The 18549-nt window shown below is 49.2% G+C and overlaps 1 protein-coding gene across 17 annotated transcripts in view; it reads right to left on the reverse strand.

Annotated features, from left to right (window-relative positions):
* FER1L5 (fer-1 like family member 5) overlaps positions 1 to 18549 on the reverse strand; it is a 104783-nt gene that overhangs the window by 64041 nt on the left and 22193 nt on the right. For 14 of the 17 annotated variants that reach the window (XR_005593618.1, XR_005593617.1, XR_005593619.1 and 11 more), the window contains exons 10-18: positions 15219 to 15269; positions 11523 to 11553; positions 9038 to 9153; positions 7874 to 7994; positions 7137 to 7240; positions 3366 to 3434; positions 1941 to 1984; positions 639 to 721; positions 446 to 558 (exon numbers count right to left, since the gene is read on the reverse strand). Coding sequence is in view for 14 of the 17 variants with exons in the window: in XM_039522364.1 (XP_039378298.1) it covers positions 446 to 558; positions 639 to 721; positions 1941 to 1984; positions 3366 to 3434; positions 7137 to 7240; positions 7874 to 7994; positions 9038 to 9153; positions 11523 to 11553; positions 15219 to 15269 (732 nt within the window). In the remaining 3 variants the exon portion in view is untranslated. Of the gene's footprint in view, positions 1 to 445; positions 578 to 638; positions 722 to 1940; positions 1985 to 3365; positions 3435 to 7136; positions 7241 to 7873; positions 7995 to 9037; positions 9154 to 11522; positions 11554 to 15218; positions 15270 to 15373; positions 15495 to 18549 lie in introns of those variants that run through there. The other 3 variants (XM_039522368.1, XM_039522358.1, XM_039522371.1) reach the window with 3 other exon arrangements.

The raw sequence follows: 18549 nt of genomic DNA on the forward strand, positions 1-18549 counted from the left end.
TGCTCCTCCAGACCCCCTTCTCCTCCCTTCCTAACTTCCCCTTCAGCAACAGCCAGAGGTCACTCATGCTGATGATGCATGCTGGGAGCTCTGCTTAGTTCTGGAAGTGGCCTGCTACCCCAGGAGCGACCATGTCTCTGTGTGTTGGGCTCAGAGGGGAAGGCGGAGGACAGACACTGTGGATTTGGGGAGATGGGCTGTCACCTACTGGTCACCCTCTCTCATCCCCCCTGTACAATTCATCCATCTCTGGAGCAGCTTGGGGAACTATAGGATGCTCCTGTCAGTGAAGGCCAGAGACAACCCAATGCTGTGGCCAGATGCCACACTACGAACCTAGTGGCATGGACTCATGGCAACCCCAGGTCTTGGGAGTCATGAGGACCCCATCCCCAGGACATGCTTTCCCTGGGATCTGGGCCATGAACAGAAGGGAGACACTTACGCTCCCAGAGTTGAGTTTCTCATATGGGTCGTGGAGGCTGGTGAATTCCCTGGGGCTCCCGTAGAGGGTCAGGAAGCTGGGTCCAAAGCATGGCAGGAACCCGGAGAAATCCCCTGGAACCAAGAGAGGAACCTGAGAGGACGAAAGGGCCCAGAATGAAGCCAGCTCTCAGTGAGCAGTCAGAGCCCCTTACCTTCTATCTCAGCCCCCGTGGAGGACACCTGGGACAGGTTGATGTACGTGGTCCCAAGGACGTCCCTCTTTCCTGCTTGGTCCCTGGAAGTGCAGAGCAGACAGCAAAGGGCCTTTCTGTGTCATTGAAGCAGGCTGGGGGTGCTGCTGAGAAAAAGGCCCACCAAGCGCTGCGTGCCCCTACCAAGCCCTGGGATCTATGGACACTGGCTTCTGCCAACACAGTCAAAGGGTGTGACGAAGTGGGACTGTTCTTAATGTTTTCTCTGAATACTGTGTGGGTGCCTCAGTTTCCCCTATGCATTTCTTAAGTCTCCAGTGTGCATAAATGGCCGACACTCTGTCTCCTGGCAACAAATGGCCAGGGCCCTTCCCCCCTGCAAGGGGATGGCTAAAGGTGAACAAAGAGATCAGGTGACCTCCTGGCCTGGGAAAGAGACAAAGGCCAGAAAGGAGGGGTTGGAGGGGGTTTCAGTTTGGAGCTGGCTGGGGACTAGGAGTGAGGGCAGATGGGGGTGTCTGGCTTGCTGGGCCCCAGAATGGACCCGGCTGAGGGGTCCCATTCTCTGTACCTACAAGCTCTGTTTTAGACCGTGTTCCTGTCATCTAATAAACCTCTGTTTTACTGCTGGCTAAGAGTCACGTCTGACTGCGAAGTGGAGGGGTGTGCAGGACCCTCTGGCTTTCCCAGGACCCCGCCTGGGCGGATTCACTGTGGGAAGCGCACGGAGGGGCAGAGGATGCTGAATGCTCCAAGGTCAGACCCAGGAAGGTGAAGCCGTGTGAGCTTCTTGCCCTGAAGACAATCTGCTCCGAGGGAGAGGAGGCTCCCCAAAGTCCTGACTGGCTTTGTGGGGAGCAGTTCCAGAGCATCGCCCGGGGACTCCATGACAAGGGGCTCCACAGCCTGGGACCAGTGTATTTAAAACTTGGCCAAAGCTCTGGGATGAGACTGTGGTCAACCGCTGCGCCCCAAGGGAACTGTCTGCTGTAAGGATTGTAAGGGCAGGAGACAGAGCTTCCTTTGGGGCCAGTCGCAGAATGAAATCCCCCAGAACTAAGGACCATCCAGAACCTCCCCCTTCCCTGACCTGCCTTCTCTAACATAACACAGAGCAACATGTCTATTTATGAACCCCTCACAGGTTCCTTCCCTTCCACCCACCACAGTGTCCCTGCTGGCTCTTCCCTCATCCCACTGGCCAGCCTCACCCCGTCCTGCTCTCCTCAGCTACTCCCCTTCCTCTGGGGGTAACACCAGGATTGCCTGCTCCAGGCAGGGACTATCCAAAGTGCTGCTTACCCATTCAGAACCGTTAGCTTGATCTTATCACACACGGACGGTAACTGCAATGGGAAGGTGGCAGGTTAGAAGGGCATACGTCCCTGGGGCCAGCCCCAGTGAGCCATTGACACTTCGACCTAATTGACACAGCAAGGCTCTTCCTTCCCACGGTTTATATGGCAGGGCTGCCCTGCCTCTGTTGGCATAGTAGGAAAGATGCTGCCATGTGGACTGGTGACAAAGCCATTGGATGTCCCATCTGGCTCTTCAGCTGTGGGAGCTGGGGATGGTCAGTGGCCGGAGAAGCTGAAGCACTGTCTAGGGGGAGCAGAGGGAGGCAACCATAATGGGGCATGCCCCCTTCCTTCCTTCCCCTCCCTACAGACAGGGCTTCCAGCCTCTTCCACAGCTGGAGGGCTGGCTCCACTCCCTATGTTCCTGTGAGGAAGAGGGGATTTTCCCTTGTTATGTTGTATGTGAGTCTTGCTGTTTTGCTTGAACGCTGGGTGCACCTCCGTTTCCCTGTGTGTCGCACCAGTGTCTAGGTGGTGGGAATAAGTGTGGGTGACCTTTGTGGGGGCTGCTCCAGTTCCTTGCATGGATGCTATGGCCGCCCCTTCGCAACCTGAGACCCAGGAGGGGGACGTGACCAGGTGACTCTTGGCCCAGAAGCGAAACAAAGGCCAGAGGAGGAGCAATGGGCAGGGCAGGGGCCAGACAGCTTGAAGTGAGTGAGTTTGGAGCTGGTTGGAGAGACGGGGGAGGCCCAGACCTGCGTCCGCGCTCCCCACCCCCCCAAGGTGGACCTGACTGAGGGGTCCTGTTTTCTGTACCTACAAGCTCTGATTTGGACTGTGTTCTTGTCATCTAATAAACTGAGAGTTATGTCTGACTGCGGAGGTGGGGTTCAGGGCCCTCTGGCTTCCCCAGGACCCCACCTGGGCAGACTTGCTGTGGGAAGCGCATGGAGCGGCAGGGGATGCTGAATGCTCCGGGGTCAGACCCAGGAAGGTGAAGCCGTGTGAGCTTCTTGCCCTGGAGACAGTCTGCTCAGAGAGAGGAGGCTCCCCGTGAGTCCTGACTGGCTTCGTAGGGAGCAGTTCCAGAGCATCGCCCCGGGGACTCCGTGACAGTTCCCAGTGTCAGGAACATGTGCAGGGGAGAAACCCAGCCCCCACAAGAGGGAAAGGACATGACCTTCCACAAGCTCTGTGTGTCACTTCTCCTGCCCCCGGCAATACTCCTGGGACTCTGCGCTGCAAATGTCGGCCCTCCCAGGGAGAGACTCTATTAGGGAGTCTATGGCAAGAACTCCCTTGATCCTCTTTCAGGAAACGAGAATTTGGGTAACACGTGGGGGAAAGAAGGGATGCAGGGCAGATGTTCAGTGCAGATTGTCGGGGCTCTGACAACATTCCCTTCCTACCGAGTCATCCATCTCACCTGGGCAGGAAAGAACAGCACCTGGTTCCACTCCGGGTTGGCATTTCTTGGCATCACTCTGGTGCAGTGCTGAGAACATTAAATGACACTTATTAGAAACCAGAGATCAACACCTCTCCTTCCAGCTACACCCTCTGCAGGTCAATCACTTCCTTCACCCACCTTAGTTCCCCATATTTTCCCCCAGCAAACAAGAGTTTGCTCTCCAGGCAGCACTGCAGAGCCTTAGATGAGGTTTGGTACTGTCCCATGCACCGTCAGCACCATCACCAGTTGCCTTCCCATCGTGGGATCATCAAGACTGACGTTGACTTGGGGAGGCTTAGAGAAGTCACAGGAATGGGGCATCCGTATGTGAGGGGCCCTGTCTGGCATTTCTCAGTGTCAGAATCCCACAATCACTTTGCGATAGCTGGGAGCAGGGCCAGGAAAGGCAACGCAGTTTTCCCCATCTCAGCACATCAGACTGTCTGTCCTAAGGGCAGGAGATCTCTGACGACAGGGGATGGGACACAGCAGAGGCAGCTTTTCCATGACTATTAACACACAGGGTCAGGGGTCCCAGGGCCTGTCGATCAATCCTGACACGCAGGGGCTGTTGTGATAATTGGGCCTACACATTAACCCTAATTGTGAGTTTAACTGTAAAAGTGTGTATACATTCATAAAATGTCACAATGAACTATAACAGGGGTAGGCAACCTATGGCACAGGTGCTGAAGGCAGCATGTGAGCTGATTTTCAGTGGCACTCACACTGCCTGGATCCTGGCCACCGGTCTGGGGAGCTCTGCATTTTAAATTTAATTTTAAATAAAGCTTCAACATTTTGAAACCTTATTTACTTTACATACAACAATAGTTTAGTTATATATTATAGACTTCTAGAAAGAGACCTTCTAAAAAAGGTTAAAATGTATTACTGGCATGTGAAATCTTAAGTTTGAGTGAATAAATGAAGACTCGGCACACCACTTCTGAAAGGTTGCCGACCCCTGAACTATAACAACAAGCACTGATGGGAATAGATACAAGAATAGTGGACAGAACGACTGCATTAATCTAAACCAAGAAGGCCACATTGATATAATCGGAGGACAGGGGAAATTCTATTTGTTAAAAACAGATGATGTGAAACTGGATGTTAATAAACCAAAATTGGTGTGTTGGATGTTAGGCATAATTAGTGGACAAAATAACGAGGGAATGGGCTATTCCACCCAGCACTCCCTTTCTGAAAACCAAAAGGACAGCGGTTACTGGAGGAAACGTCACCATCTTGGTTATTACCCCCTGGGACCATGGGCCTTCATCATCCGCCTAGGTGCCGACTCTGGAGCACCCATGGAGAAAAATTAGCTGGTGCTTATCACCCACCTGCAGCCAAGCTCCCCTCCCTCCCCTGAAATCCCTCCCATCCACTGGTGGCCCCTGCTGATCAACTCTTCCCCCTCCCTCCCAGAGCCTCCTGCATGCCCCGGATGGAGGGGGAGGAGCAGGGACAGGGTGTGCTTGGGGGAGGGGGTAGAAAGAGGCAGGGCGGGGGTGGAGCGGGGGCAGGAAGAGGTGGGGTGGGGCCTTGGGGGAAGGGTGGAGTGGGGGTGGGGCCTGGGGATGAGGGGGGTTTGAGCACCCCCAGGAAAATTAGAAGCTAGCGCCTGTGATCATCCTGATCCTGAGAAGTGTGCTGATCAGACCGATCCAGAAAGAGAGACCCAGATGACATTGCCACCCCTGCTGGCTTTAGGAGAATCTCAAACACCACCTGGGATGTGAGACTGTCTCTCTCTCTCCCCTTTGTGTGTCCTTTTCCTTCCCTATCGCTCTCCTTTTGCCTTCTGCTTAACAAGATTCTGGCTTAGCCAGCCAAGCCTGGATATTTTTAGCACTGCTATAAACCTGTGACCAGAAAGAGGCAGCTAAAAGCAACGGCCTAACTAGTCCAAAGCTGGCACGAGTTTGCCAGGCCCCAGAGTGCCTGTGCCTGTCCTTCTCCAGCAGGGAGGTTGCAAGAGAGAGTCACACCAGAGACAGAAGCTGCATTTTCTACCTTCCCTGTTCTTGTCTCCCCCCTTTTGTGTGTGTTTTTCTTGGTATGTCTTCTTAAGAAACAGGATCAGACTTTAACAACAGCAGCAGCAAGGACAGGTCCAACCCATCTCAACTAACTTCTTCTCTTTTCCCCCAAAAGGACACTTATTACCATCTGAGAGACTGTCAAACAACGGTACTTTTCCTTCGAAAACTGACTTCAACAACAGTGACATCTCCAGCCTATCTCAACTAACTCTGGGCTTGTCTTCAAGCATAGCACTACAGCTGCACCCTGTAGCAGTTTAATGAAGACGCTACTATGCGGATGGGAGAGCTTCTCCCAAGAGTGTAGTTAATCTCGTTCCTGAGAGGGGTAGCGCTGTCTACGCAAGGGGTGAGGTCGGTGTAACTCAGAGGTGTGGATTTTTCACACTCCTGAGTGACACTGTGATACCGATACAGGTCTGTAGTATAGCCCAGAGACAACTTCGGACTATAACCAACAGCAGCAACAACTCCTCCAGCTCATCTCAGCTACTTTCTTCTCTTTTACCCCTCCCCCCACAACCCCTCCCAAAACAGTTATTACCATCTTTAAAACCATCTCAGAGACTGTTTGCAGTGATGTTATAACTGTGTCGGTCACAGGATATTAGAGAAACCAGATGGATGAGGTCGTATCTTTCATTGGCCCAACTTCCGTTGGTGAGACAAGCTTTCGAGCTTCGACAGAGCTCCTCTTCAGTACAGAAGAGCTCTGTGTAGCTCAAAAGCGTGTCTCTTTCACCAACAGAAGTTGGGCCAATGAAATATATCACCTCCCACACCTTGACTCTTTAAGAGACTGTCAGACAAGATGGATTTTCCTTCTAAAAACTTTCTCCAGTTAAAGGGAAAGGGAACAAGGATTGTTGTTAAAATTAAAGCCTTACTTAACACTTTATATTTCAGATGCTTTGTGTTTCCTTCTCTTCTGTATCTTTAATAAAAAGTTAAAAGAATTTGTAATCGTGTGTTTGCCAGGCTGAGGTCTCTGTGTACCAAACCTTGGACCTTGTTTAACACTGCTTAATGTTGGACAGTGACCGGCTTCTATTCACACCTTTGGCCTATGTATTCCATCCAAATTAATACAACTGGGCCCAGTTTGACTCTCAGCCCTCAGGGATGGAAGTTGCTTGGTGTGCTGCTGCAAACAAATCTTGCTTGGACTCAAATAGAGCAAGTTCGCTATGGAAACTGCCGCAGGATAATAACTACCAGCCCGGCCGTGGTAACAGGAGTGAACTGGGTGACTCTGGACTAGAGCACTCATGTGTTACTATACTAATGGGATAGGGATTCAGTCCGTGGTGTTGTGTAGAAACTCCTACTGCGAGGTTTACTCTGTGTGTGTATTCACATGTCTGCTAAATGGCACAACGTCATCTGTAACGAACAGGCTAGCGTGTGTCTGCCGGCTACTGGATGCAATCAGTACTGCTCATCTGTGTGTAACAGACTGTATACTGTACTCCCAACAGCTAATGGGGATTCTCCTTTAGCTCAAGGGGTGATCTGAATTCTATAGCCTCTGTTGCCATGGCATTTCTAGGGGCCACACGTCTGTTACTACACTCATGTGTTAGTGTTTGATTACAAGACTGGCTGTTGGTGAGGTGACTGACGTTGCCTGATGCTGTAAACACACCTGTCTCCCAAGAGGTCACTTTTCTGACTGGAGCTGCATGTTACCTACCGTTTTCCCTGCAAAACTAACTTCCACAGAAGGGTCAACGCAGATCCTTTTGTTGACATGCATCTGGAACATGGACCTAAAGTAGTGCAGGCAGGAGTCCTCCACTGGAGAGGGAAGAGAGATGCGTTTGTGTCAGATAGCTCTCGGCTGGCACAGTTTGCTAACCGTCTGTGCTTCAGTGCGAGACCAAAACCTCCCCTCGGTTGAGGGTAATGAGGGTCTGAAAGGGCAGAGGAAGCTGATGACATTGGAAAGCAGGCAGGCGACGTGGCAGGCCCCCCTACAATAGTGGGCAAAGATCCTAATGTATTTGGGAGGGATAGTTCAGTGGTTTAAGCATTGGCCTGCTAAACCCAGGGTTGTGCGTTCAATCCTTGAGGGGGCCTTTTAGGGCACTGGAGTAAAAATCTGTCTGGGGACTGGTCCTGCTTTGACAAGGAAGTTGGACTAGATACCTCCTGAGGTCCCTTCCAACCCTGATATTCTATGATTTGCCTCCAGCCCCTCTAGGAGCTGTCACTGCAGAAGGGTAAGCAACAGGGACTGTCAAACCCTTGTGCTTCCTGTGTTCTGGTAGCAGCCATAAGCGTGCTAGGTGCTGCACAAACATCAGAAGGCCCAGTCCCCACCCAAGGAGCTGAAACGACTGAGGAACAGTCCCTGGAGTCCTGGCTCCCATCCCCCAGCTCTGACTACTAGGCCATGGAGAGGTATCCTCTGCACTATACAACACATACTTTGGGGCATATCCTCAGCTCTGTATATGCGGAGCTGAAAGGTGGCCATGCATACGGGCATCGCTGCTGGCTTGAGAAGGTTGGACTCTACGTCCTCGCTCTCTGCAGGCTTGTCCAGCTCCTAAGAGGAGAGAAGAGTGCTGAGAACGTATACAGGCACAGAACAACTGCAAGACAGTCCCACCAGCAGAGCAATGGCAAGAACCAGAGGATGGGGTGTAGTGTGTCTGAGACCAGGTGTTTCACTGCTCTGGAGAGAGCCAAAGGCACGTGGCGAGCAGGTTACTTTGCAGCCTGTGCGGTGTTAGGGTCAGATCCTGATGCCTCTGGAGCAAGGAGGGCTCTGCCAGGCACTCCAATGGAAGGAAGAATGGGCCCTTATGCTGCAACCGGGAGTCATCTTAGGGCTGTGTATGAATGGTGGCCTGCAGGGGCCAGAGAGCATGGCCTGTGGGTGGGCAGAGCATGAAGCCAGGTATGGAAGTGTGAGAGTGCAGATGCTAACAATGAGTTGCACCAGGGCCTGATCTGCAGAGACACTGAGCACCCACAGCTGCCTCGACGTGCAGTGGGAGCTCAGCACTTCTGACAACGCAGGGCTCTTCTGCTGAATCACCCTCGACTCATATTCAAACCCTGCACCAAGATTCAGGCTAATCACTGCTGAGTCTTGCTGGTAGGTGGGTTCACTGAGTTCCAACAAGGGCCTGAAGCATGGGCGGCCATTGGGGGACCTGGCTGCTGGGGGAGGCTAGCCCCTGGCCCCTCCCCTTGTGCCCAAGGCCTTGTCCCTCCCTATCTCCCCCTCCCCCGCAGGAGCCCAGAGCACCCCCACTGTGGCCCCCGGCCTCAGCGCCATGGTGGCCAGGGGGCAAGGGCCCAGCCCAGGTGTGCCAGGCAGCAGCACTCCTGGCCCCTGTGCTCCAAGTGGCACCACCCCAGCACCAACCGCCCTGACTCCCTGCAGGAGGCAGGCCAGCCAGCCCCAGCCAGCCCCAGCCAGCCAAGGCAGAGTGCTCTGGGAACCGCAGGAGGGGGCCTGGCCTGGGGGAGAATGTGGGCAGGGCCACACTAGGCTGTTTGGGAAGGCACAGCCTGCCCCTGCTGCCTATGATACTCGGCGGGATCACAAAGCATCATGTCCCTTTCACAGGCAGTGTTTACCGGTGCCTGGTCCCCGGCTCCAAGCACACAAAGGCTGACTTTCAAGTAGCCTCTCAAGCCAGCATTCAGATGAATCGGGTGGTAAAGACTGAGCCATTTCCAGTTGAGAGCATGACCTGGGAGAGAAGGACAGCAGGGTCTGCGATCTGTGAAACTCATTGTATTCTTCACACGCAGCTTTTATACAGTCACAGCTTCCAGGGCCACAAGGGACCATAGTGATCCAGAGAAGCTGGATAAGAGTCAGCAGTGTGCCCTTGTTTGATAGCACCCGTCAACTACCTGAAGAAAGGTATGATCTTTCACTCCATATTTTTTATGAAAATATGCTTATGATATGAACATGTCATAACTGAGATGTACTTTATGCAAGATGGGTCGTGTAGGATATCACTGGAATTTAGCTGTATGCATTGGAAAGGTTATAATTTACTGAATGCGATTATCCAATTTGTGTGCTTGTATCATTTCTGTATCTGAAGTTAGTAACAGTGACTATGTATCTGTAGTTCAACTATGCTTCTTTGGGTGACACCCATTGCCAACACTTCAGGTACAAAATGTAAAAGCCAGACAGGGTGGAAGGCCCATCAGCGAGGACAATGAGCTGTGAAAAGGTTTGGCCTTCCTGCAGACCCTCCATACTGCCACTGACCCATGGACGCTGTGATACTACAGAGTCAGGTGGTCTTGTCACCTGATACTAAAACATTACCTGGGACTTCTCATAACGTTCCACGGGAAGGAGGGAAGGGTGGGGAGGAAGATAAAGGGACTCCTCCTTTCCATGGCCTGTCTCCCCAAGAAGAAAGACTGCAAACACCACCTGAAGGGGAGCCCAGACTGAGATAGGGGTCTAGTCAGAAAAGGAATATAACTGGAACTCTGAACCACAGAAACTTTGCAACCTGCCTAGGGTGAGAATTTATATTTTGTAACCTGTTTCTTAAGGCTATTGAACTTAGCTTGCGTACTTTGTTTTATTTGCTCAGTAATCTGCTTTGTTCTGCCCGTTATTTCTTATATTCACTTAAAATTCCCCTTTTGTAGTTAATACACTTATTTCTTGTTTATAATATAACCCAGTTTATGTAATTTCTAACTGGGGGTGAGGGGAAAGACATTGCACATATCTCCCTCCACATTGAGAGAGGGGGCGAATTTCATAAAACCTTTGGGTTTGTCCCCCTTAAAGGAAGTGGGCACCAGAGTGTTGGGGGAGCCCCTAAGGCTGAATCTTCGCAGAGCCGATCTCTGTCTCTCTGCAGCTGGGTGTGGCCCTGCCTGTGAGCTTGGCTGGAAGACGGTTGTGAGCCTAGCCCAGCGAGGCCAGGTAAAGGGGACCCAGGTTGGCAGAACAGGCTGACTCAGTGGCACCCCAGCACATCAGGTGACACCCCAAAGGGCCCAAACCCGTCACAGGGGGTTCCAAAGAGGATGGAGCTCAGCTATTCTCAGTGGTGGCAGATGACAGAACAAGTAGCAATGGTCTCAAGTTGCAGTGGGGGAGGTCTAGGTTGGATATTAGGAAAAACTATTTCACTAGGAGGGTGGTGAAGCACTGGAATGGGTTCCCTAGGGAGATGGTGGAATCTCCTTCCTTAGAGGTTTTTAAGGTCAGGCTTGGCAAAGCCCTGGCTGGGATGATTTAGTTGGTGTTGGTCCTGCTTTGAGCAGGGGGTTGGACTAGATACCTCCTGAGGTCCCTTCCAACCCTAATCTTCTATGATTGTCTGGTCTTGTCTGAGCCCCTGGAGAGTACAGGCCAGAAACCTGCCCCACAATAATTCCTGCAGCAGATCTTTTAGAAAAACATCCCATCTTGGTTTAAAAATAGTCAGTCATGGAGAATCCACCACGACCCTTGGTAAATTGTAACTCTTAATTACTCTCTCCATTAAAAAACTGCACCTTATTTCCAGTCAACTTGTCTAGCTTCAACTCCCAGCCATTGGGTCATGTTAGACCTTCCTCTGCTAGATGGAAGAACCCATGATCAGATCTTTGTTCCTGTGACGGGGTGCTGGCTAAGAAAATCTGAGCCAGGGCTCTGTCATGCCAGCTCCAATCAAGAAAGGGGCATTGGAGCTGGGTGGCTAAGTCCAGGCCTGATTGGCAAACGAGGAACAGCTGCCGGCCTCGTTAGCCAGGGGCTACATAAAGGCTGGCAAGAAAGAAGCCATGGGGGAAAAGAAGGAAAGGGAGTGGGAACTCGCCTCTCCTGGCTGCAGGAGCTAGCAGTCCCTGAGGCTGTTTGTAGCTAGAAGGTGGTGGGAAAGTACACTGGAAATAAAGAGCATGGGTGATTGCATCAGTGCAGAGGTCTCTGGCTGGTTTGTGCACCTGGAGTCCCAAGGGTGAGAATAAACGCAGGGCAACTGGGATTGGTTTGAAATCCTGGTTTGTATCTTCCTTGGTACCCAGGCACTTGGAACAGCCCAGCCCATCTAATTGTCTAACGGTTCCACGAACAGCCTTCACCTACCGGGAGAGTCGTACACACGGCCAACCTCAAGCTGTGGAGAGGGAAATGGAGCATGTTAGGGGATCTGCCCTAGGAGAACAATAACACCACCTGGCATTCCTCTAACACTCTCCCTCTTAGGCTCCTCCAGTGCTTTAAACCACGCGGCCCCCCATCAGGTAACTAGGATCCCCGTACAGGTGGGGAAAGTGAGGCACAGCGCGGCAAAACGGCAGAGCCTGGAATAGACCCTGGTCCGCTTGACTCCTTGTTCTGTATTTAAAAGCCCAGCACAAGGCCATGCTGACGCTAGGGGCTTGTCTCGACTTACAGTGCTGCAGTGTTTCACTGGCAGCTTCGCTGCTGCAGCACTTCATGAAGATGTGACTACACTGACGGGAGAAAGTAGGCGGTAGCTATGGCGACAGGAGAAGCCCTCCCACTGCCCTAGCGCTGCCTACGCCAGGGGTTAGGTCAGTATAAGTGCGTCGCTCAGGGGGGTGTAGATCCAGGCTATGGCGACGCTGCAGAGCGTACAGTGGCACAGCTGTACCAATGCAGCTGCATGCTGCACCAATGCAGCTGCATGCTGCATTAGTGCGGATGCTCTAACCCAGAGGAGAGAGCTCTCCCGTTGACTTAATTACTCCAGCCCCTTGTGTGACAGTAGCTATGTCCCCACGGGCGCTGAGGTCGGTGTAACGTATGTCACTCACGGGGTGACTCATTCACACCACTGAGTGACATCACTTATACCGACGTAAGCAATAGCGTGTACAGAGCCCAAGCCTAAGAGAAGCTAAATCAAAGGCAAAACAGAGCTCAGCTAGCTGCTGTTGCTCCCGTTCTACTCATTCCTATTGTGACGTGACGCTCCATATTCTTTATAGAACTATGCTTATGAGATGAATATGGCATAACTAAGATATACTTTATGCAAGATGGCTCATGTGAGATCATTGGAAAGGTTCTGATTTACTGAATGTGATTATCCAATTTGTGTGCCTGTATCATTTCTGTATCTGAAGTTAGGAATACTGACTTTGTAACAATTACAACTGTGTGTGTACAAACGCTCCCTGGACCCAAGACCCAACTTACGCAAATTCGCACTTACGGAAAAAGTTCCATATGCCAGAAATAGGATTTTTGAGTTGCGGAAATTTTTGCATAACCTACGGGTATATGTTTCCAACTCACGCAAAATTTGAGTTACGCAAGGCTTTCCGGAACGGAAATATTGTGTAAGTCGGAGGGTGTCTGTACTTGGGGAAACGCCCACCAGACAGCAGGCAATCTTCCTGAATGAGCCATTTAAGAAGGAGAATAGAACGCTGAAGTTACTAATCTCCCACCTCCCTGAGGAGCTTCCTGGGATGCTGCATTGACATTACAACGCCCGGTGATGTCGTCACCTGATGAAAAATACCCCCTTAGACACTGCTGGTACTTTTCCACTGGAAACAAAAGGCTTCCCGCCTTATGTCAATTCTATTTAAGGCTAGGAGGCAAGGCCATCGGGACTGTCCTCCATTGCCTACCCAAGAAGAAAGACTGCTGAAAGTACCTGAAGAGACAAAGGAACAGAGCTGTGGGATAGGCAAGGGCTGAGTCCAGACTGAGACAGAGGAGACTAGTCTGTAAAGAGAAATAACTGGAACTCTGAGCTACAGAAACTCTGCATCCTGCCTACGTCAACATTTGGGGGAGAAATTACATTTTGTAACATGTTTCTTTACCAAATCAAGCTTAATTTGCATGTTTTGTTTTATTTGCTTAGTAATCTGCTTTGTTCTGTTTGCTATCCCTTATAATCACTTACAATCTGCCTTTTATAGTTAATAAACTTGGTTTATTATTAAACCCAGTTTGTGCAATTTCTAACTGGGGATGGAGGCAAGAAGTTGTGCATCTCTTCCTCCATGTTGAGAGAGGGGGTGAATTTATGAACTTACATTGTATAGATTTCTCTACAGCGCAAGACAATATTATCTGGGGTTTACCTCTTCACAGGGGGTGTGCACATGAGTGCAGGGTGAATCCTCTCATACAGATCTGACTGTGGTCGTGTCTGCAGCTGGGTGTGGTCTTGCCTGGGTGTGTGCTGGAATGGGGTTTGAGAGCCTGGCATAGCAACCCAGCGCAAGAGAAACCCAGGCTGGCATGGCCAGAGGTCTGAGTAGGACCCCAGCACATCAGGTGGCATCCCAGATTGGGGGAGGGGGGGTCTAACCTGAAGAGGGGTACTGGGGTACATGTGTGGTACTGGGAAATGGGGTGGGGGAGTTGGACTGGCCCCAAAACAAGATTTAATGAAAAATCTTGATGTTTCAACATTTGCTTCCATTCCGATGCAGAATAAAACTAAGACCTTGTGAACTGGGGAGAAGGATTGACCAGCCCATCCCAGAATGGCGAGTAGCTGGCCGTCTAAGGCATTCCCTTCATTCAGGCTAGGGACTTGAACCTTAGGGCAGGTCTCAACTATGGGGCTAAGTCGACCTAAGTTACACAACTCCAGCTACATGAATAACGTAGCTGGAGTTGACGTACCTTAGGCTGACTTATTGCGGTGTCTACACCGCACTGGGTCGACGGGAGAAACTCTCCCGTTTACTTACCTTATTCTTCTCGTTCCGGTGGAGTACCGGAGTTGATGGGAGAGCAATCGGCAGTCAAATTAGTGGGTCTTCTCTAGACCCACTAAATCGACCCCTGGTGGATCGATCACCATGTGTCGATCCCCTGGTAAGTGGAGACAAGCCCTTAGATTCCTACATCCCAGGCGTGCTCTAGACAAGTAGCTATTCTGGCAGTCTCTTGCTCTGGTTTTGATCAGAAATCCCATCCTGGACCTGAGAAACCTTTCTGGCAAAATTTTAGTCAAAATAGATGTGTTTCTGTGAAAACGTCCAGTTTCAGAAAACCAAGATTTTGTCAAAAATTGCCTGACCAGCTTCAGTCAGCAGTAGCTGAGGTAATTCCTGGCTGCCTAGAAAAGTGATGACTGACTAGGAAAGAGACAGGGACAAAAATCTAGGAACATAAGTTACAGTGGAAAAGACAATTTCATCTCTACGTTACCACAATGTGCCAGAGGCAGGAGCAAGTTAAGGGGGAGAGTGTTCATAGGCAGAATTTTAATGAATGACTGGAGTAAGGATAAATTATTGACCCACTGGAGAACTGTAACCAGTTGTGGAGATCGCTACTCGGATACAACAGATGATTCCTAAAGAGCCTCTTGGGAGCAGGGCTGGCCAGAAAACAAGAATCCCATTTCACACATTTTCAAAGTTTTGCCTTTGTTTTGTTTTGCACTGGGACAAGCAGAGCCCTTTGAAACCTTTCACACAAAAAACAGAGAGCATGAGTGCACACCACTAGAACAGCCCACTGGCTAGGGCACTCAGCTGCGATGGAGGAGAAAGTAGCTCAGGTCCCTGCTCTGCCTGATTCAGAGGAAGGACATGAAGGTGGGTCTCCCATACCCTAGGTGAGGACCCTAACCACCAGACTATTGGATATTCTGAGATGGGCTGGTCTCCCTTTCTCTCTCCCTCCCTCCCAGGAAATTCTCAACCAGCTCTACTTGGGAGTGAGCATTGCCTCTATGCAGGTTGTCACATCCATGCATGCAACATCATCAGGAAAACATCTGCTGGCTTGGTCCAGTCACCTGGCTCTGCCAAGATGATTACGTCCGCTGTCACTCACCTTGAACACTCCAATGATGGAATCCGCTCGCACCGCCCTTGAGTTCAGCACCTAGCAAACAAACCCAAGACTTTGGTTCACTGTTCCTGTGCTAGGAGGTGAAGCCCCCGTCTTTGCCGCCACCCACCTGAGAGATAGCATGATGGCTCTATTACCCACAATTCCCAGCTCCGCGGTGCTGACATGAAGGGTCTGTAGGCCTGATTCTTCAATCACTAAGTTTTCATCACTTACACCGGCGTAAAATGCTACACAATCAGAATTCTCCACGCACCTTGCATAGGAGAAATGACTGCATAAGGTGCAAAGCAGAGAAGAATTGGACTTCAAGTCTTGAAAGCCCTAAATGTCAACTAGGCTCTGTGAATATAAAGTTCACAGATTCATAAATCTAAAGGCCAGAAGGAACCATTGTGATCATCTCGTCCTGCATAACACAGGCCACCAGACTTCCCTGCATTAATTCCTTCTTTGAGTCCAATAGCTGTGGTTGAACTAGAGCAGATGATTTCTAAAACATCCAATCTCGATTTAAAAATGGTCAGTGATGGAGAATCCACCATGACCTTTGATAAGTTGTTCCAATGGTTAATTTCACTCAGGGTTAAAAATTTCCCCCTGTATTTGCCTGGCTTCAACTTTCATCTATTGGATTTTGTTATACCTTTGGCTGCTAGACTGAAGAGCTCTCTATTCTCAAATTTCATTTCCTCATGCAGGAACTTATAGACTGTGATCAAGTTACCGGATACGTCACACGCCCCTTAACCTATCTTTTTGATAAGCGAAATAGATTGAGATCCTGGGGTCTCTCACTATAAGGCATGTTTTCTACTCCTTAAATGTTCTCATGGCTCTCCTCTGAACCTTCTCCAATTTATCAACATCTATCTTAAAATGCAGGCACAAAAGTGGACACAGTATTCTAGTATTGGTCTCACTGATAAGAGAGATTTTGAGCTGTTCTATTTTCCTAAGCACAGCACTGAAAACATTGCTTTGCCACCATTAACTGAAAATAGGGGAAGAGCGAAAATAAAATGAATGAAATTGGAAAGGAATATGGTGGCAACAGTAGAGCTTAATATTAAGATGCATAAATTAACAATTGGATACATAGTAAAAGGGATGAGGTAATTGTTTACAGTTTAATAGTTTGGTAAAATGTTGGCACATAGCCAAGGAGAGTGAGGTATCAGTTTCAATTTAGCCTATAGCGAGTATGTCGGCAGACAAGTGTAGCCTGGGGTAAAGGTCACTCCCCCTATGCAGGGAGGGGTCAGTCCAAAACTAGGTGAGTATCACCAGACCATAATAGTAAACAGACTATAACACTAAGACTTGTTATGTAACAGCTTTGACTGACCGTCAGATTTAGCAGTTGTGATTGGACTACAAGTATGGACCAATCAGAGAGGGTTTAAAGGTGATTGGAAGATAGAGTATGCTCATATCAGGATTGGGAAACAAGCCAATCCAAAAGGGTTTAGCGGCTGGTAAAACTGAATAAAAGGCAGGCAGGCAGGCAGCAGGCAAAAGTCAGTCAAGATGGGGAACCAGGAGAAGATCAGATCAGAAGAAAGAAACCTAAAAGAGCAAAGAACAGCAGAGAAGACCTGAAAGAAGCAGCAGAAGCTGCAGCACCAGTGACAGAACAGAACAGAACGAGCTGTAGACAGAGCGAGGGAGAGAATCTATTATTATTATTATTGCTGAATCTATTGTCAGTAATAATAAAAATATTTTTGTTTTGGAAAAATACTGCCTATGTGTTAATCCTTTGAATAGAAGGCTGTATCTGCGTCCTCCCAAGGGTAAACAGATCAAGTCTATCCTGGGGAATTTCCTGAAGGGCATAGGGAGATCCTTGGTAAACCCTGGCAATTCTACTAGGGTGGGCCCCTCCTTTCACCTTGCTGGAACAGATTAATAGGTTAACATCTAGGGAACCCAGAAGTAAGCAACAGGAGAGCTACTCGGGGATCATTCTTTTCTTGGGGTAACAATTAATGGAGGTAAAACACCTCCATACTCTCCTGTTTATGCACACAAGGATTGCATCAGCCCTTGGGGCCACAGCATGAAGCTGAAAGCTCACATTCAGCTGATTATCCACCACAAACCCCAAGTGTCACTGCTTCTAAGAATAGAGTCTCTCATCCTGTAAACATGGCCTACATTTTGTTCCCAGATGTATACATTTATATTTAGCCATATTAAAACACATTGTTAGCTTGCACACAGCTAACCAAGTGCCCCAGATAGCTCTGTATCCCTGACCTGTCCTCTTCATTACTTACCCATCATCCAATTTTTGCATCACCTGCAAACTTTATCAGTGATGATTTTGTTTTCTTCGAGGTCATTGATGAAAATGTTAAATAGCACAGGGCCAAAGATCCCACTAGCAATACACCCGCTTGATGATGATTCCCTTTTAACAATTATATTTTGAGACCTATCAGTAGACAGTTTTTAATCTACATAATGTTTATCATGTTGATTTTGTATCATTCTAATTTCTTAATCAAAATATTGTGCAACAAAAATTCAAATGCCTTACTACTGTCTAAGTATATTACATCAATCTTATTACCTTTATCAACAAAACTTGTAATCTCATCAAAAAAAGACATGACATTAGTTTGACAGGGTCTATTTTTGTGCTCACACCATCAGAAAGAACTCCAATTAAACAGGAAAGCCCCTCGTCTTCTCCACTTTGACCCAATGATGTATTTACTTTGGGGCTAAGTCCTGGGGCCCCTTGTGACAGAGGTCCGTTGGCAGACAGCCCGCTGTTCTTTGCGAACAACTCTCATCTCAGGCCTGACAAACTCACTACACCAAACACGACTTACAGGGTATTTATCCATAAGGAGTAACATGTAATGCATCTACAGAAAACTCACAACTTGTCAAGACTCATAATCATTATGAAATGTATGTACAGGAATATTTCAGGAATAATGTATTTCAGATCGCTGGAACTGCTTAGGTGATTATGTTCTGCACATGGTGATCAGTCCTATGCAGGACACTGACACCAATCTGAATAAACTCTAAACTTTATACATAGTAACAAACACACACCCCAGACACCCAACTTTATTATAGCAAACATACTCCCTCATTAATCCTATTTCTGATCCTATCCTGTAACCAGCATGCTTCCTCTCCTTAGGCTTCTCTCCCCCTTGCTCTGTCTATGGCTCGTTCTCATAGACTTTAAGGTCAGAAGGGACCATTATGATCATCTAGTCTGACCTCCTGCACAATGCAGGCCACAGAATCTCACCCATCCACTTCTATAACAAACCCCTAATCTATG

The sequence above is a fragment of the Mauremys reevesii genome, linkage group 2 (assembly GCF_016161935.1).
Source record: "Mauremys reevesii isolate NIE-2019 linkage group 2, ASM1616193v1, whole genome shotgun sequence".
In the NCBI taxonomy this organism is placed as follows: domain Eukaryota; kingdom Metazoa; phylum Chordata; order Testudines; family Geoemydidae; genus Mauremys; species Mauremys reevesii.